General features: G+C 40.5%; 1 protein-coding gene across 2 annotated transcripts in view; it reads left to right on the top strand.

The window, feature by feature from the left end:
• Positions 1 to 20041, top strand: part of GLDC (glycine decarboxylase) — a 36885-nt gene that overhangs the window by 3685 nt on the left and 13159 nt on the right. For both annotated transcript variants that reach the window (XM_083592986.1, XM_083592987.1), the window contains exons 3-12: positions 5731 to 5866; positions 11734 to 11898; positions 12564 to 12641; positions 13084 to 13231; positions 13752 to 13948; positions 14760 to 14856; positions 15502 to 15607; positions 16208 to 16347; positions 17997 to 18077; positions 19308 to 19405. In XM_083592986.1, the coding sequence (XP_083449112.1) occupies positions 5731 to 5866; positions 11734 to 11898; positions 12564 to 12641; positions 13084 to 13231; positions 13752 to 13948; positions 14760 to 14856; positions 15502 to 15607; positions 16208 to 16347; positions 17997 to 18077; positions 19308 to 19405 (1246 nt within the window). The remainder of the gene's footprint in view (positions 1 to 5730; positions 5867 to 11733; positions 11899 to 12563; positions 12642 to 13083; positions 13232 to 13751; positions 13949 to 14759; positions 14857 to 15501; positions 15608 to 16207; positions 16348 to 17996; positions 18078 to 19307; positions 19406 to 20041) is intronic.

Raw genomic sequence — 20041 nt, 5'->3', positions numbered from 1 at the left:
TATATATATATATATATATATATATATATATATATATAATTCTGGATTATATTAATCCCTATTTGATATAATATTTGTGACTTGTAATTTTTGGAATGTTGCCAATATTAATCATACTTAGAGGAGACCCATTGAAATTAATGGACGGAGTTAATTTAGAGCCATTCATTTCAATAGCTGTGCTGTCGGTCAAATTTAGCTGGATACAACCCTTTCCTAATAAGATAACTCAAGAGTTACTATTGAAGGGGTGGTGGTTTCTTACAGCCAATTTATAATGGGTTTTTTTTTTTACCTAGATATAATGTTTCAGTATAAAAGAAAGCATTGTGTGTCAGATGTGAAATGGTATACAGTACATGCATATTTTGCTCATTCTTTTAAAATGTACATTTTGCATTTGATGTGCAACATTATATCAGTGTCATAACCAAACAAGCCACGTGACGTGTCTCTTAGTTGTTGGAAGTAATCTGCCCTGAGACCTCCAGGTATAGGGTGGTTTATATAATTCAGTAAGTGTTCCATCCTCACAATTAACATTTTTAAGGGGAAACTGCATTTTCCGAAGACTCAGAATATAGACTGAAATTGGCAATGTTCATGTGCCACTTGAAACCATAATTAACCATAACACAGTGGGATTAGTGCACAGAACAAAATTAGTTGCTTTTCCCCTCCCCCATTCTTAATAGGAGCTGAGCAATAGTTTGACTAAGCACTGCCTCCCAATCTGGGTTTATGATTTGTGTTCCAGAGGCAAACAGTGGGCAGTTTGCCAAGAACAAACCTTGATTACAGCTCATGGTTTGTCTAAAGAGAGACAAATCACAAGCTGAGGTTTGGGCATAATACTAAGCCAAACCATTGTTTAGCTTTTAGCATTACAACTGGAAAACAGGGGAGGGGGAAAGTGGCCATAATTTTCATCCTATGCACCAACATGCTATATGTTCCCCTTTAAACTGTAGATGAGATGTGGTTTCCCTACTGCCCCCAGCTAATGCTTTCATTTTAGTACTTAGCACAGTGTAGCATGCAGCTGTCTAGGTATCATAGGAACCTGTTAAATTCTACTTATGACATCTCGATTCCTTAGATGCTGTATTGTTTTTAATACTCAATTGGGAGCCGCCCAGAGTGGCTGGGGAAACTCAGCCAGCTGGGTGGGGTATAAATAATAAATTAATAATAATAAGTCAAAATATTCACAGACATCTTGCTACTTTAAAACTGAATACACTACAGGAACATAATACATTGGCAATCATCTGTCCATTTCTTTCCCTTTAAGTAAAAACTATGAACTATGCTCTCATTTTGCAGCTTTTCTTTACATTTTATGTTCAGAACGTGTACGGAGCGGAAATGCAGTCTGATTTTTAAAAATGATGGTGGTGAGCTCTTCCTTCCCACTCTTCAGCAAGGATCTCTTCTCCCTGCAGCAAGATTTCATACCCAGTCCATTATTTATGTACCTATATATAGCAGGATAATTAAGCAAGGGCCAAAATGCAGTTGGGACCTGACCAAACTTTATTTAAGATTTTGCAGGACGGCGACAATAAAACTCCTGCAGCAAAAGCGAAGGAGTTGAGTTAGTAATACTAAACTCTTCATAATACAGTATTTTGTGTAGTGAACATGACACTAATTTCAGCTTATACTTAATGCAATATTGCTCTTTTTGTGCTTGAGCGCTTCCTTGCTGACTTTTAAATAAATGAGCATTATTTGGGTCCACTGGTCCCTTAGTATGTCTTAGTATCATTCTGTAACAGGCTGCCATCTACTTGGTAATTCTCTGATAACATAATAGTAGTAGTTGGCTGCATTTCTGTTCATGAGTACAGCAAGCTCCTTTGACAGTGGTTTTAGTCTACTGAAGCCTGTTACAGAACGCTGCAACTCAAATTTAAACATACCCTAGGGGTTCGTGACAACTGGGTGCCTCAAAACTTTGGCATGTAAACTGGATTATTCCAGTATTCCAAAAGGCTGAGGGAGAAATACAACATTGCACAATCTGGTTGGTAACTTGTGCCATATTCTAATTTGGTGGCAACTGCATATGATAAATTCATGTCAACAAGTTTATAACACAAAAAGTCCCTTACTGGATCTTGTTTTTGAACACTTTGTACTTGTGCCACCTGATGAGTTTATAACTGATGAGAGTTAACAGTAACATAGGAGAGCTTGAGGCAAACAAGTATATACTCTGACTGGCCATTATATACTCTGGCCATTTATGGCCAAAGGGCTGTGATACACAAATGAAAGTGAATGTACAAAGGTTTTCCCATATTTATTTCCCACCCTTACTGCCCACAGTTTAAAACAACTATGCAAGCACCGTTTGCACATTTTAAGTATTCACCAATATTTATTTATGCAATATACTTTTATACCATCGTCATTTTTAAAAATCCATGTTGGTCTACAACAGAGAACAATAAAACAGCCCATTAAAATCCAACAAATCTAGAAATAATAGCAACCACAGTAGCTGGACAATGACCAGCAAAGGCCTGGGTGAACAAATGTTTTCAGTAGGCATCAAAATCTCAAGAGTAGGCACCTACCCTGTTGGAAACAATGGGGATAGTCTGGGCTCATGTGTGCAATAGCCAGGGCTGGGGAGATTAATAATAACAGTAACAACAATAATAAATAACAATAATTTTATTTCTTGAACTAGGAATCACGCCACTCAGCTGTTGGGCACCTTGTTTCTGAATTATAAAAGCTAAGATGGAGCTGTATGTGCTTTGTTCCCCTTCCCCCATTCTGAGATAACGGTGCCAAAAGATCAATGAACTCGATGCTTGGTACATTAAGATCATTGCCTCCGATAATGTCATGCAATGCTCCCAGTGGGAGAAATAAACAAGGTCAGCAGCAGGTGTTTATTCAGCAAAAAGAATTGCCAGCTAAAGTTCTTGAAGGATTACTCAACTATTTTCAGTGTAGTGGGTCTGGTGTAATGCATTTCATCTTTGCTACTGCCCTAGAAAACTGGAAGCAGTAGGCTGACTAGAATGGCTGATTTCCAAGTGTTTCTTAATGGGTGTTTACCGTCCTCTCGTATTTCCAGCTCCCCCTTCATTGAGTCCTTTGCTTTATAGCTTTTTCATTGCACAATGAGGAGGGGACAGCCTCAGATTAGCCAAGTAGATTCATAATCAGAGGCCAATGTCTGTATTCTATAAAGATAAATACTCCATACAAAAGAGTTGGACCTGTTTTGTACCTTTAGACTAGGCTAACTGTCAGGTAGAGGAAAATAGTGCAGTGGAGTAAAAAAATGTTGAGTTGTCCTTGGTTTTTTTAAAGGCATCTCCTAAATGTTTCCTGAAGTTAAAGCACATCATTAAAAAAACTCATATCCGTTTTTGCTGTATTCTGGACTTTAAGCTTTTTATGCTTCATTTTCTGTTGAGTATGAAAAGGACAGGAAGGAAACTGAAAATGAGACAGGAGTAACTTTATTAGTGTCCTGATCATTAGGCACACAAGTGAGTAGAACTGAGCAGACGAAGTATCATAGCAATATGGCAAACATGATTCTCATAGTACAGGACAACAGGAAAGATTTCCATGCAGATATGCAAGACAAATGTTTAGAACATTTAGAATCATATGCACAAATCACTTAAAGATAATGCTTATGATGCAGATTAAGTGAACTCTGCTTAACGAGGTCCATATGGAGATCACTTGTTCCTGGACAGTGTTCCCCTAATGGATTGTATCTTCCATCTATAGGTACCTATTAGGTAGGCCGATATATTAATATATCGCCCAGGACCGGTATGAGGAGCAGACCACAATATCAGCTTCACTCAGCAGTATATCACTGGTGAAACTGCCACTGCTCCTGAGCCCCTCTGCTACCAACTTCCTCCAGTGAGTGTTGCTAGCAGAGGGACTCAGGAGTAGTGGCGGTTTCACCAGCGATATATTGCTGAGTAAAATTGGCATCCCACTCTGCCCTCGTACTGTGCAGAGGGTGAAAAAAGCTGCATTGGCGAGGCACCGATACAGCTCGTTCCTCCCCCTGCATCTTTTAACTGCTCACCTGAGGAGTGTGCAGTTGCCGCTCCCCTCAGCCACAGGGGCGTAGGAAGCCGGGGCGGTCCACCCTGGGTGCCAACCATGAGGGGGGTGACAAAAAGGCACACCGCAGTGGCCTCGCTCTGCCACCACCGCACATGGCAGATCACACACACCCTGCACAGCTTGCCCCCCCCCCGGGTGCACGGCATGGTCACTGTTCCAGGCACTCATGCAGCAAACTCCGTCACTGCTCAGCCGAGCAGTTAAAGGATCCCCCAGCCGGTGCTGGCTCCTGTTCAAGCGGATGGCTCTGCTGGGAATGGGGAGCGCTTAGTGATATACAGTGGTACCTCAGGTTACATATGCTTCAGGTTACAGACTCAGCTAACCCAGAAATAGTGCTTCAGGTTAAGAACTTTGCTTCAGGATGAGAACAGAAATCGTGCTCCAGCAGCGCGGCGGCAGCAGGAGGCCCCATTAGCTAAAGTGGTGCCTCAGGTTAAGAACAGTTTCAGGTTAAGACCGGACCTCCGGAACAAATTAAGTAACGGTACTTAACCCGAAGTACCACTGTATTGCTGAATGAAGCCGACATCGCAGTCTGCTGCTCATACCGGTCCTGGGCGACATATGATATTTCGCCCAGGTCTAGTTTGCATTATTATTTTCTTTTCAGGACATAGTACTATAAAGGTAGATAAAGTGCTTAAATGACTAGAGGTCAGGTTTCAAATAGTCTTGATTGCCTGTGGGATGAATTCGCAATTTTTTATTTGATTTATTTATTGCTCTCAGTTGCCAGTTTTCACTATTAAGTGATATTTTCAAGCGTAGGTTCCTTGACACTGTATATCCCCTTTCAGCAAAAGGTATATAAAGGCTGTTCAATTGACACCAGCAGGTTGTCAATCAGAAACCTTTGGTGAACTTACGTAACTCTTGCTGTGTAATTTAGGAAAAGTTTTCTCCATTGCCCCATAGCCACCAAAGGTGGTCTGAGTCTTGCTAAATTCATTATGATATCATAGCATAGGCCATATTGGAGCAGCTGAATCATGACCCTTCAGGCATTAACTAGTTTACATGAGTTTAAAAGTCCCGGTATGATGCTGCAGAGTTGTACGTGTCTCTGGCGAAATTAACAATCTGGACTACCTTCCAGTAGTTTTAGGTAAGGGTGGCTACTGATGGGCGGCAACTCCCATCAGCCCCTGCAACTTGGTGAATGTTCAGGGCTCCTGGGGACTGTAGCTTAGCATCATCTGGAGGGACACCCCTGTTTTAAGGAAACTCACTTGGCATTCAAAAGAATGCAAAGAAGGAAATACAATTCCTTTTGCAAGTGACTTGAAATAGGTTTCAAGCTTTTAAAAACCCGCTGAGTAGGCATGCTACAATACGCTACTAATCAGAAAGAACTAAATATCATCACTCAAAAGTGGGCAGTTGGAATGTAGTGATTGTGAGTGATGGTAGCAAATCTTTATTTGCCTCACTTCTGTGATTTTCAGCACTAAAGATGAGCAGGCCAATTAAATTGGGGAGTAGAAGGGGAGGTGAATTTGAGGTGCTAGCAGACCTGCACTAGATTATAAGGAGCAGCAGGTTCCAAATGTACCACATTAATCAATCCTTTTACAAGACTTCTATCATAACTTTTTTTTTAATTAGGTGAGAATGAAATTCTTGAAACTTTACACAGTATTGCCAGCAAGAACAAGATCTGGAGATCATATATTGGCATGGGTTATTACAACTGTTCAGTCCCTCAGGCCATTGTGAGGAATATGCTGGAGAACGCAGGATGGTAATGTACCATATTTTATCATTAAACACACACCTGTACTGTATATTTCATATTGTTCATGTTGTTAATGTGCTGGGATGCATAGAAGCTCCTACATTATTGTACTGCCTGCAGGGATTCAAGACTCCGATGAAAGAAAACATGCTCAGAATTATCTGAGGAACAGAACGAACAGTCATTAGCAAATTTATCAATAAAGCAGAAATGTTTATTCTAATACATAAATGTGGTTGTAGGTGCAGGTTGCTTCCATCATTTGTAATTACTTTTTAAGATCAATTCCCATTCCCCACAAGGAGCCAGACAACTGACAAACCTGAGCTACATAATAGATAAAAACATGCACAAATAATAGATCTGTTACCAGCCAGTGATGCCTTGGGCTGTAATCCTAACCTCACCTACTTGAGAGTAAGCCCCATTGACTTTAATAGGAATTACTTCTAATCAAAATGGTTAGGATTGCACTGCTGCTAGTCAATTAATTGCATGAGATTTAGTTGACTTCATTCATTTCAGCACAATCCTATGCAAGTCTACTGAGAAGTAAGACTCATTAGGTTCAATAAGGCCATTTCTTCCTGGTAAGTGGGTGTAGGATTGCAGCCCTACTGCATTTGTATACATTTACCTATGAGTAAAGGCTAGTTTTAATGCAAAAAGCATACTTTCCCAAAAGCAGGTGTTAGGTCATCCTACATCTAAAAATATACTGACAGATTAATTGGTGGCACTTCCTACTCAATAAAAAAGTCTCTAACAAATTAATTTGATTGTTGTTGCCCTAATAAATAATAAGTGGCCTATAAATTACAGAAAAGAATTTTTTGAAATTAACCATCAAATATAGTTCCTATAATTAAGTTGACCAACTGAGTTAGCTATAAATAAATTTGTGAAGCTTCTGATTTTTTTCTGGTAAAACATCAAACTTCTGAATTTGCAAGATTTTTTTTTCAACTTCCACTGTCAGTTTACGCAAAAGTCCTGTGAGGCTATGCATACAGCAAAATATTCAAAATGGTTCAAGGACATGCTACTAACTGCTATTAAGTTTTAAAAGCTATACTTCAACTATTGAAATATATCAAAGTCTTAGAAGAGGGTAGAATGCAAATCCCCCAATGTACATTCATGTAACTGTTAAATATGGAAAACTTTTATGGGTGTGTAAAATTAGTCCTTGAAGAAGATGAAAACTGAAAGATGGGAGATACAAATAGAAAAGCCCGGAGGTTGTTTTTGTGTGTTATTGTTTTGAATATTATAAAAGACTAACAGGAAAGCACAGTATGAGGCAAATACCATTCATTGACAGATTTGGCAAGCAAACGTTTGAATTCTTCTAGCAAGAATGCAACTCAGTAGGAGTCTTTTTGTAAACAATTCCTGCTACTCTGCACAGATAGTTGCATACAATTGCTCAGTTTATTTGATAGTTGCATACAATTGCTCAGTTTATTTGTAGGTAATACTGTGCATAAAAAATACAGTGAGCTTTTTCTCTCTTAAGGCCAAGTCTAGCTATTTAGCCCAGGTAAATACTGGCTGCAATCCATCTGCCCAATTATAGTATGCAGGAATTCTTTGCCTGGCCAGACATTTCCCCACATTTCTGCACAGAAATTATGCTTTGTAAAATTATTCCTAAGCAAAGAGGGTCATAGGCAATTGCTTCAAATCCCCCAGTTCTGGCAGCGGTCCTTAGCTATCATTATCACGGGTAAGCAGTGCTCAAACATTATTTCTCTAGGCTCAGTACAGACTTACAACATCCTCACATGTTCTGCAGCTTATAGATCTTATCTGCACCTCTGGCTTTCACCACCACCCCTGGAATATCACTATCCCTCCTTATGGTGCTGATTCCTCGGTCCTGCTACTGGTCAGCTGCCACACCCTGTTCCTCCTGCCTGTGCACAGGAAATATTGTCCAGGGAGTAAGGAACTCTGGGACTTGTACTTTAGAGAAACAAATTCACATCTCTGTTTGACTCATCCTCAAGCATTTGGCTTCATTTCCCACCCCCACCCCCTTCCTGGTAATATGCTTGCAGTGTAGATCAGACCTCCCTAGACAATTGGGACATAGTAAAGTGTACCAGGATTCCTTAGATTGCGTGGCATTTCTAGTTTTCTTAATCAAAGTACTGAGAATAGGATGCGTTTAAATAAATAAATAGTGTGGCTCACTAACCCACAATCGGCTGTTAGCAGTGTAATGTTGTGGGACAGCGTTAAGCTGCACACATTTTTGTGCTGATTCTTCCGGACTGTCTTCATGCTATCTGTCCGCTGTGGTGTTGCCCTGGAAACAGAACTAATTAATTCCAGTAACGTGACATGAACATAAATGAACGGACAAAGAATAGAAAGTATGTTTGGCTTCTTGGATGCGTTGACAATAAGTCTAGACTTAACCCTAGAAATCCACTTTATTTTCGTAATGACTGCGTGCCTAATTTGTGCTTTATTTATTTTCATACTGATAACAGTATTCTGAAATACTTATAAAATGCGTGCAATTTCATGTACTTTGGTTCAATGTCTGGCAAGATGTGAATGATGCCAGAACTGGAGACTAGCAATAACAGCCAACTATCATGGTAATGAATAGATAATCCTGAAGAGTGATTTGTGTGTGTTCAATAAGCATATGCAATTAAAACAATGCAAATTCTGGGCATGGGAGAGGGACCAATTTGCATGGTCAGTAATTACTAATGTGCCGGATTGCTACTGTGCATGTTAGGGGGTTGAATTTCTCTCTCGGGGTTAGAAAAGTTTGTTTAAATATAGCCTGAACAATATACAGTGATCAGTTTTCATGATGTTGAATAGGGGTGTTTTGTCTACCTGTTTTCATACTTTACTTGTGAGTAATACGATGCTGTTGTTATAGGAAGGTAGTATGTTGGTCAGGATCCAAAGTACTGCGCAACTAACTCCATGGAGGCTTGTTCCTGAGGAACCAGTTGCCTTGGTGCATGGTAAACTTAAGGGATTTTCCATAGTCACATAGTAGTCTACCATTTAAAGGTTTCTCAAAGGTAGCTGAGGCTTTGGGGTTTTTTAGATGTTTAATCAAGGTTTGCAAACATATCCATTTATAGCTTCGGTCCAGGCTACCTGAAAGATCATATCTCCCTATATGAAACTGCCCAGGTGTTAAGATTCGCAGGTGAGCACCTTCTCTTGGTCCCATCAACACCAGAAGCTCAGCTGGTGGCGACACAAGACAGAGCCTTTTCTGTGGCTGCTCGCATATGGTATAATCCCTTCCCAAGAGAGTTAGATTGGCTCCCTCTTGGTTATCCTTCTGCCAGTAGGCTAAGACCTTCCTCTTCAGACCAGCCTTTGAAAATTAAGATGCAGACAATGCTGACTGCTAGACTGCTGTTAGGGAAAACGGTGTTTTAATGGCTTCCTCTAACTGTGCTTTATATATTTAAATCATTGTTTTTAACTAGTTTGTTTTTATTACTTCGTATTTTATCATGTTATTTTTAAATGCTGTAAGCCACCTTGAATCCCAGCTTGAGAGAGAGAGATGGGATATAAATGCATATAGTGATATTAATTATATTAAATGAATAAATAAATAAATAAATAAAACAGCTAGCACAAAAAAAGCTTCCTGGCACACCTGTCCGCACATCCCTGTGATCGTCCTTTGTGGCTTAATGGGGAACAAACCGCCACCCTGCCTGGTTGCATGCAGGAGATTCTAACTCACTGCAAGTGCCTTGGTGAATTGTTTAACCGTAGTTTAGATAATAGAAGTTTTCATTTGGCTTACTCATGCCTTAAAATGAATTCAGAAGCTTATCCACATACTGGACTGAATGGGAACAGCTTCAGAGCCTGTAAATTTCTCACGGATCTTTGACTTCTCTTCTTTGAAGTCGAAACTTCACTGTGTACTTATCAGAGGCTGAGCAGAGTAAAAACAAAAACAAAACTGTCCCTCCCTCAAAAAAGTTGTTATATAACTTATCAAAGCTAAAAACAAACACTCCTCCTTGCTGGAAAAATAAGAATCTGTAGCAGGGCTGCGGGAGGCAGTGGAAGACAGAAGTGCCTGGCGTGCTCTGGTCCATGGGGTCACGAAGAGTCGGACACGACTAAACGACTAAACAACAAAGCAGGGCTAGCCAAGGCCATGGCCTCTAGATGTTGTTGGACTTGTACTATAAGCATCCTTGACCATTGGCTATGCTGGCAGGGACTGAAGGGAGTGCCAGCAATATTCTTTTCTTCCTGTTGCTTCTTAGCAAACTGGAGGGCAGCATGTTGGCTACTCCTTATCTTTGAACTACATTTAGCCTATCATAGCTAAAGTCACTACTTCATAAGTCACTCCTTTTGGGTTATAACCTGGCCTTTGACTTGACAACAGTGTTCCCTACGATTCAAGTAAGGTTCCCTGCCTTGCTTTAGACACAACCATTTTTTTTCTATATGGACTCAGCTACATTAGGCAAAAAACAATGTTTTGAATGCATTATAAACACGCAACAGCAGATGGTGGCAGAGAGCGAAAGAAGTTTTCTATGCGATTTTTAAATAGTCTTCTTCCTTTTATTATAACAATTTAATTTCTGACTTATTTATAGCGTGTTTTTTCCTGTGTGTAGATCTACCCTTTATCACTTGCAAGAAATATTTTACTTCATACGTTTTAGCACAGGAGTGGGGAACCTTTTTGGCTCCACGGGCCAGACCTTTATCAGGATCAAACTTGACTGGTGCACAGGGCCACTTCCCTGTCAATTAAATGATGTCATTATGACATCGCTAGATCAGTAGGTGGCTTGTCCCACCCATCAGTCAAAATTCCTAGCGCTGGATTCCCAGGCCCCAACAGCCAGTGGGCTGGCTGGTTTTTGGGGACTGTTAAGTTGTGGGTGAACATATCAGACGACACAGCGATTATTCAAACAGCTCTTCTTTATTCAGATGCCAGAACAGAACTGAACTGAAGGGCTCAGTCAGCCTGCTTATATAGAGCTCCAGTACCTTGTTACTGTAACAACTTTCTAAAACTATCCAATCACTGAACGTCACTTTCGATCCCTTATTTGCATAACTATCTACAGTATCCCCCTGCTGGCCCAGGGTGAGAACTTCAGTACATAACAGGGACCATAGCACAAGCAAAGTTGTTGGCCTTGGAAGTGGTGCGGGGAGAATGAAACTGGCCTATAAAAGGCTTTCTTTGTGTGTGCCTGTTCTCTACATCCCAAGCAGGGCTTAATTTCTAAATTAAGTTCTCAGCAGGAAACAGGCATACACAGTCAAAAGCAGGTTTCTTTGTCTCTGTCTCTGTCTCTGTTCTCCCCCTCCCCGCCTACACCCTGCAAGAACCGCATCTAAAGTTTAGCATGTAATTAAACACACAAAATGAAGATTTTACTCAGTGTTACAGTAGCAGATAGCAACACCAGCTGTGATCATTCATTCTGTGTCATGGTTTCTGAAACCAGAATCTTTTACAACACTCAGTATTTTAGTATTAGCTGATCAGTTAGTGAAGAGTAACTGAAGTTACAGCATAATCAAGTTAACAGATTAAGTGCAGCTTGACTCTGAATTTTGATACCTCTAGACTATCATATTTGGGGTGGTAGATAACTGTTTGATAATTGACGAGAATGCTTTCTATTCAGCAGCAAATAGTCACATTCTAAAAGTTAAGCCCGATTTATTTGTTTTTCTTATGGTGCATGCTCTGTTTGCAACATAAATAGCCAGATTCAAATGGTATTAAAATAGACAGTTAAAATATATTTGAGATAATGACCTTTTTGGAAACATGGTTCAGAAGGGTCAGAAGCTTGATATCTGAAATATTTTCTTTTTAATAGGGTTACCCAGTACACCCCTTACCAGCCAGAGGTATCTCAAGGAAGGCTGGAGAGTCTGTTAAATTATCAAACAATGGTGTGTGACCTCACAGGAATGGACGTGTCGAATGCATCTTTGCTAGATGAAGGAACTGCTGCAGCCGAAGCTATGCAGTTGTGCCACAGGTAACAGACGGAAACAAAAATAATTGCAATAGCATTTTTGTTTTATAAAGGGCCCCGCAGTTATGTTCAATACAGTAGTTATATTAAACAGAATGAACGCTGCCCCCTGGCCTGTAATCGGAAATGTTACGCCATGAAGAAAGGAAAAGGGATACTAAAAGAGAAAATACATACCGAACTTGAATAAATCACAATTGGGTGATTAGGAGGGTACTTAACGATGAGGCCAAGGGACCATAAAGTCAGTGATCCTGTTTTCACAGTGACCAACCAAGGTGGTTTAGGAAAACCCACAAAAAGGGTGATAACCTTCCATTGCTTTTCCAAGCAACTAACAAAAAACGGGAAGCAACATTTAGTTATCAGGGCTCATGGCTCTCTGTGAATCTACCTAATAATCTTCTAACAATAACCGAGTGTTTTGCCTCACAATTTTCTTATGTGGATCTTGGTAACTAAGTGGCAGGCTTGAGTTTTTATTTGTTTCGTAATTGATGGATATTTCCTGCCAGCCCTTCCTGAACTATTGGCCAGATACCCAAGCCAATCAGGCGTAATGGTGTAGGCTGTAGAAACTTGTTGGCCTGCAATAAAAATGGTATGAAACATATTTTAAATGCTTACATTGTGTGTTTGTGTGTCTCTCCCCCCCCCCCCCCAAACAGGCATAATAAGCGGAGGAAGTTTTATGTCGACATCCGATGCCATCCTCAGACGATAGCAGTGGTGCAAACCAGAGCAAAGTAATGTTGACTTCTGTTGCATTATTTCCTTCAAATCAATATGTAGGTATCTCATTGGATCCAGACTTTGCTCCCAGCGGGAACATCCCTTGAATCAAGTTACATTCTTCCTGTGCAGGAGAGGGAGAGGAGATTTGCCAATTTCCGCTCCCGCCTTAGCTCCCAGCACCTCCTCTCACCCTGTTCCAGGGGACTGAGGGGCCATCAACCATCGTGAGTGGTATTCCTGGGTTCTGCAGGGGGAGCGAGGACTCAGCAAAAGTCAACTCCCCCCCCCCTTCACCAGCAGGATCCCTCCGCTGGATTAAAACCTTTCTGTGGATAGGAGTCTTCCCATTTGTGGAAGGGTAAAGTCAGGATCCAATCCGTAAATGATGTTGAAAACCCATTTACAAGCAGGAATTGGCTTACTCTTTTCCTGTATATTTCTCTTGCTTTCCAGTTACACCGGCATTATTGTTGAGTTGAAGTTGCCTCATGAAATGGACTTCAGTGGCAAAGATGTCAGCGGTGTTTTGTTCCAGTACCCAGATACCGAGGGGAAGGTGGAAGACTTCACTGCATTTGTTGATCAAGCCCATCAGAACGGGGTAAAACGAAGCAGTGATAACCTTTTCCTGACATATTTTGTATGTTTAACCATTTAGATTTATTATAACTGTAGTTGCAGAACACTCTTCGGAAATGAACCTCTCTGTGCAGACGTAGGTCTCCCTTGCCTTATTTGACTTCAATAGAGGCCAAAGATCCGCATGCAGAGTTTGTAGGAGTAAATCTGCTTCTCTCAACAAATAAATGGTTGAGCTGTTTCAGAATGAACCAATGATCTGATTTGATACAAGGTTTCTTCCTAATGCTGCATATAGTGATTAAATCTACATCACAATACTCTTTATTGTAGATGAGGTACCGGGAACAGGTAATTTATATACCCCAGCACAGTTGCATTAAACATGAAATTAAGGCATTACTGGTTCTTTCATTGTTGTTTTCTTTGAGACGTACTAGAATCACTTTGATTAAACCTTAGTTAATTGTCATTGGTGTTACATAACATAGGCCATGGTTCATTTGTTCTGACAATGATGCTGATCTCTTTTCTTGTTTCAGACTCTAGTCTGCTGTGCTACTGACCTGCTAGCTCTGTGCATCTTGAGACCTCCAGGAGAGTTTGGTGTTGATGTCGCTCTGGGCAACTCCCAGAGGTTTGGGGTGCCACTTTGTTATGGCGGGCCACACGCAGCCTTTTTTGCTGTCAAGGAGAACCTGGTGCGAATGATGCCTGGAAGAATGGTAGGAGTTACAAGGTAGGCTAACTTGAAGCCGAAAGCTTCATTCCTAGTCATGGGACTTGTGCTGAAGACATCTCGGGCGATTGTGCAAAACTCCATCCTTCTGATAACACATTTCCTTTGCCATGAAGTGATTTGAGCTTTTTGTCAAATATGAGACACACATCTTCTTGGGTAGAATATGATTTATTTATTTATTTTACTTACATATGCACTAATATATAAACATAATTTCCTCCCCTCAAATCACTTTCCACACTTACTGCGCATAGAGCTTCACTGTCCACATGGAGCTTCCATGCTTTCAAAGGATTCCTTATTAAATTTTCTGTATACATCCCTTTACATATGCAAAGACGCCATCTCTGTTCAGCTGGAACTTTACTTCCACAGTTGTGTGTCCCCACTGGAACACCTTCAAAAGCCTAAATTGGAGGAGTGTGCCCAAGAAACTAGTATATAAGGTTTAGGTCAAGGGCACACAACATAGATTTCATAGCGTGTATCAGTCAAGCTTGTGGTTCCCCTTGCTCACAGTCTGTCAGGCTTTGTGAAACTGGTCCTTACATCTTGTTTTGCGGAATTGTCATTTGCACTATTGGGCTTTGCACTCAATTGTTCCATGTGATTTCAAGTGAATAAGAGGGTGCCTTGACCGACAGATTGGTTCAGGAACAGTTTGGCATTTTTTAAATGCCTTTTTAATTATTTTGCTCAAGCATCTTAGCCTTGCCTTACCTTCTTGAGTATACCGGTCACCTTTTATTAAGAAAAGCAGAGCTGTTCTTTGTTGAGAGAGTAACCATTTTTCTTTTTATGGCTCAAGGGATGCTAATGGGAAAGAAGTGTATCGACTTGCATTGCAAACCAGAGAACAGCATATAAGAAGGGATAAAGCTACAAGCAACATATGCACTGCGCAGGTGAGCTTTTCTTCAGTCGTTCAGTCATTTAAAAAAAGTAGTAGATTTATAAACATTTTAAATTTTGTGTTCACACTATTTGAATATGGGGATAGTAAAATATGTGGGTATTTTGGGGCAGTATGCAGCTGCTTCTGCTGGCAAAGGTGTGAATGAACGGGAGGGGAAGGAAATCGTTTTTTTTGTAAACACTGCACCTGCTTTCATCTGAAACCCCTTGTGCCATATCCCACAATTTTCCAAAGGATACCAGAATCCTTCGGAGCACATTTGGAAATGCACAAGGAGAAGCGACAGATACCACCCCTCCACTCCCTTTTGCAGAAACCTCATTGGGATCAAATAACTTTTCCAGTGAAGAGGAACACAGTTAGATACAACTTTCTCTTCAATGTGGCCTTTCTTGCAAATTTACATTCAAGAGATCTGAATGATTCTTTTATTGTTTTAAAATGTCAGGAATGTAATTGTAACTTTTCATCGTGTGGGTTGATTTGAACTCGATTACAAATAGAATGTTTTAAATATTAGTGGATTATTTTTTCCTAATATACTTCAAGCCCCCCCCCCTGGAAAAAAACCTTACACTAACCTGCTAGTGAACTGACTTATTCCACCACCCCTCCCCAATTTTGTGCCTTTTAGGCACTTCTGGCTAATATGGCTGCTATGTTCGGAGTCTACCATGGCGCTAATGGACTAAAGCACATTGCCAGGAGGGTGCATAATGCCACTCTCATCTTAGCTGAAGGTGAGTTAAAATTAATCTAATGGCTGCATGATGGAGACTCTTCAAAGATTTGAATATTCTGTGCAACAACTGAAATCTATTTTATGTACCTATTTGTATACTGGTCTTCATTCCAGGGTAGTGAACAACAAGTGCAAATAAAACATTTTATGTAATAAAACTTGTATAATAAAACTTGATTATTAACTAGAAAAAATGTAGACATGATAAGGGAGACCCTTTCACTTTGAAACAGCTCTATGGTAAATATCTGATAAAATAGGCACTCAAGGAAGAGCTTTAGCAGAAGAAACTGAAACTCTGAACTAGGATTAAGATAAATTGTAAGATTGCATATCTGAGGAACCAGACGACGTGGGGAAATAGGCAACAGTGCAGTTTATAGTGATTCATAAGACAGATTTGGCTACCAGTCTCTCCCCCCACCTGCCAACTCTGAACAAATTTAGGCAAGTCTGTTATAACACCTGTAGAAATCCATAATCCCAGCATATTGTTGTTGAAAACCGTTATCAACCAAAATACTGCATATTATGTGCAGAACCTTATAGAAATGTGAGCAGCCAGTGGAGCGAAGAGTTCACATGTTATTTCTGCTAGGTCTGAAGAGAGCTGGTCATAAACTGCAACATGACCTATTTTTTGATACCTTGAAAATCCAGTGTGGATGTGGCGTCCAAGAAGTCTTGCTCCGAGCAGCCCAGAGGCAGATAAACCTCCGGATTTACAATGATGGTACAGTAAGTGATGGCTAAATTTATTCTTGGATGTGTTCCTTTCAATGTCACATTGGGGCTGGTTGTCTAAAAGCTTTCCTATGATATCATTAAGCACTAGTGTGATGGAGAAAAATCGAGGCTGCACTTTGGTGGTATCTAACTTTGCACAGACTGACTAAAACATACAATCAGATATGCATTGTTGGAGATGTAAAAGATCAAAGGCAGATTTGATGCAAATCTTCTGGGATTCGCATAAAAATGTAAACAATTTTGAGCATGATACGTGAAAGGACTGGCTGTGCTTTACCCAGGAAGCCCCAAACAATCCTGTCTACGTTGTGTGTCACTCTGAAGTTGGTCTTGATCTTACTGCCAAAGTGAAACTTTGCATAGCTCACCTCTGGAAAACAAGAACCCTCTGATAGTCACAGAAGAACTGGGTGTTATGTACTGAAGTTCTCACCCTGGGTCAGCAGGGGGATACTGTAGATAGTTATGCAAATAAGGGATCGAAAGTGACGTTCAGTGATTGGATAGTTTTAAAAAATTGTTACAGTTACATTGTACTGGAGCTCTATATAAGCAAGCTGACTGAACCCTTCAGTTCAGTTCTGTTCTGGCCTGTGAATAAACAAGAGCTGTTTGAAGAATCGCTGTGTCGTCTGATATGTTCACCCACAACCTAACACTGGGGAAAACTGGGAGCCTGCCTAGGTTAGAAAGTCAACATACAATAGTAACACTATACAGTGGAACCTTGGGTTGCAGACGTAATCCGTGATGGAGGCACGTCCACAACCCGCAGCGTTCGCATCCTGAAGCGCCTCCTCTGCGTAGGCGCCAGTGCGAACGGCAAAACCCGGAAGTAACCTGTTCCGGTACTTCCGGGTTTCCCACTATCCGCATCCTGAAAACACGTAACCTGAAGCTTCCGTAACATGATGTATTAGAATTATCCAGACAGATTTATTGAGAGATAAATCAATTGTAGAGAGAGGGGGTGCTGCATACCCTTTTCTTTTTGGGTCTGAATTTTTAAATTCTGCTTCACATCTTCTGAGTTCACTTTCATTAGAGGGAAAAAATGTAAGGGGCAGATTCCATTTACCGGTCCCACTAGCAGAAGCCTATGCAAGGACTTCCACTAACACAGGGGGATTTTCTTCCTTCCCTTCCCCATCCTCCAGATTGGCTTGCGGAGGTCAAGATAACCCCATAGTACATGGGCTGAGGAGAAGGTCAGTCATTTCATTAGGCAATCAGAAATGCTAATATTGATAACACCTTCTCCTTAGCACTACATTGAATTCCTCCCCTAAATTTTAAATAACTGAGCAGATACATAGTGGAAGTTTGCTGAAATTGCTAAGCACAGTTTTATAACACATGTTGCTCTTCTACAGTTAAGGCTAGAAGAATTGCATATACAATATTAAACCTATGGAGCAACTGAAAATGCAAAAAGTTTATTGTAAGCTTCTACCAGTATAATTTGAACCTGATGAGAAAATTTGTTACTTTTTCCCTCCTGTTGTAGTAATAGGGACCTTCACATTGGTGAAATGTCAACAGTTGTTACACTACTTTAATGTTTTGTTTTGCGATCTTTGAAAGTACACTGTTTTTTCAGTACTAAACTTTCCTTCCTCCCTTCCAACTGTCAATAGCTTGGAGTATCTCTAGATGAAACTGTAACTGAGAAAGACCTGGATGACTTGTTATGGATCTTTGGTTGTGAATCTTCCGCTGTAAGTAGATCGCAGTTCAGAGTGCTTAACGTTTAATTGGTAGACTCTGTCATGTATTCTACTCAATGTTGATCCAGAGCAGAACTCCAGCGTATAGTTAGCAGAGTAAAAACTTAAGCACGTTGCAGGATTCCTAAATAATAGACCAGAGGCAATTGTGTTTCATCCAGCAGAGCTTTACTGCTACTGAAGGCAAATGAGCATAATGGTCACAAATCCAATACATTCTGGATTGGCCCTGTCCATAAAAAATCCAGTTGCAGCAGACTTAGCTTAAACTTACAATAATTTATAATAAGACTGAACCTTGACACTAAGCATACTATGTGCAGAACATCACACCAGAGGGAAGAGAAAGTGAAACCCAGGCTCCTCCTGGCCTTACTATTATAGTCAGCATGACTCTTGACAGAAAGAGATCACAGAACCAGCTTAAGCCAGCTGTACTCAGCTTCTCTAAAGGAATAACCCAAACATCATGAACCTTCTGCTTATTTCTGTCACACAGAGAAGCTTCCAGAACCCTCTTGAATTAATTAGAATAGGAAAGATCTCTTCACATCAGATCAATACTTTCTGTACTAAGAAATGCAAAATGCCAATATTAAATTTTGAGTCCTTAAATGGACAGCTGCCTTGGTGATTTAATTCTCCACTTCCACCTCTTGCTAAGGTGGTTTGAGTATTGTTTTGTGAGATAATGAGGGATCTGAGTTCAATTTAATCAACTTGTACTGCACCAAAATTCTGCATTACACAAGATAAGGTAGGAAATATTAGCTTTCAGCAATGAGAAGGGTGGACCAGTAAAGAAAATTATTCTACCTCCCCCAATTATTATTTAAAAAAAACTCCTCTAGTGACTTTGATTTATGGGAACTAAATGTTATTTCCACCTTCTGAAAGACTAGAAGTGTATACCCAGATATTTCTAATTCTTACGTTGTGTACATACTTCAGATTAAAAGAAAACTTTTTAAAGAAAATATCCTTGCAGACAAAATGCTCATGGCAGTCTTCTTTTAAGAGCAAATTGCCTTGCTTTTGAATTAGGCACAACAGGGTTTGCCTGTATCCAGGGAGCTGGAGAAAGATTTGCCTTTACATAAATACCATGAAAGCAGAAGTGCTGAAACAAGGACAATTTTTTCCCTACTATCTGACAGAATAAATTTTTGAGGGATAACGAGTAACGTCTTAAGAGCCCCCCTGTCTGTCTTGTTTTGAAAGGAACTGGTTGCTGAGAGCATGGACGGAGAAACGAGAGGTATTTTTGGCACTGCGTTTAAGAGAACATCGAAATTCCTAACACATCAGGTATTCAACAGGTTTGTGAAATTAATTAATTTCCCCTTGATATCATCTGAGAAAAGAAGTCTACGAGATTATAATTGTGAGAGAGAAATTTGGTTTAGTATTTCAAAACATTGCTGTGATATAAGCAATGGGGCAGTGGCGGCAGCTTGTCCCCGCAACTGTGGATGCCTAGGATTGCCGCCGTCACCAGGGGGCGCTCTACGTCATCATGCCCGCCCGCCCCCCCCCAGCATGCTGAGATTACTCGCACACATAGTGGGGTTTGGTGACTTAGCGTGTTCACGCTGGGAGGGGGCCATGTTGACATAGAGACTTGTGGGATCCAGGATTTGACGCTTATGACACGGGGCAAGTTAAGGATTGAGTTACCTAGCTTACGTTTTTATCATTCATATTTACAATGCAGCCTAAATAACTGTGGGCAGAAATGCCTCAATCTAGCAATCCCATATCTATCTGTTATGGCTATCGGGTGGTTACTCGAGAGCAATCAGGCAAGGTGCCTCACTGATCTGTTCTAAAGCTTAATTATTGATGCTAAAAACCTTTACAATGCAGAGCGCCTCTATTCCACATCTTGCTCATTCACTAGCAGAATCTGAGAGTGGGCGGTCCTTAAATCTTCTCCAGCAGAGTAGTCTCTTGAC

The sequence above is a fragment of the Podarcis filfolensis genome (assembly GCF_964270895.1).
Source record: "Podarcis filfolensis genome assembly, chromosome: 17".
NCBI lineage: Eukaryota > Metazoa > Chordata > Lepidosauria > Squamata > Lacertidae > Podarcis > Podarcis filfolensis.
The sequence above is the reverse complement of the archived record's forward strand: the minus strand, read 5'-3'. Positions and strand labels throughout refer to the sequence as shown.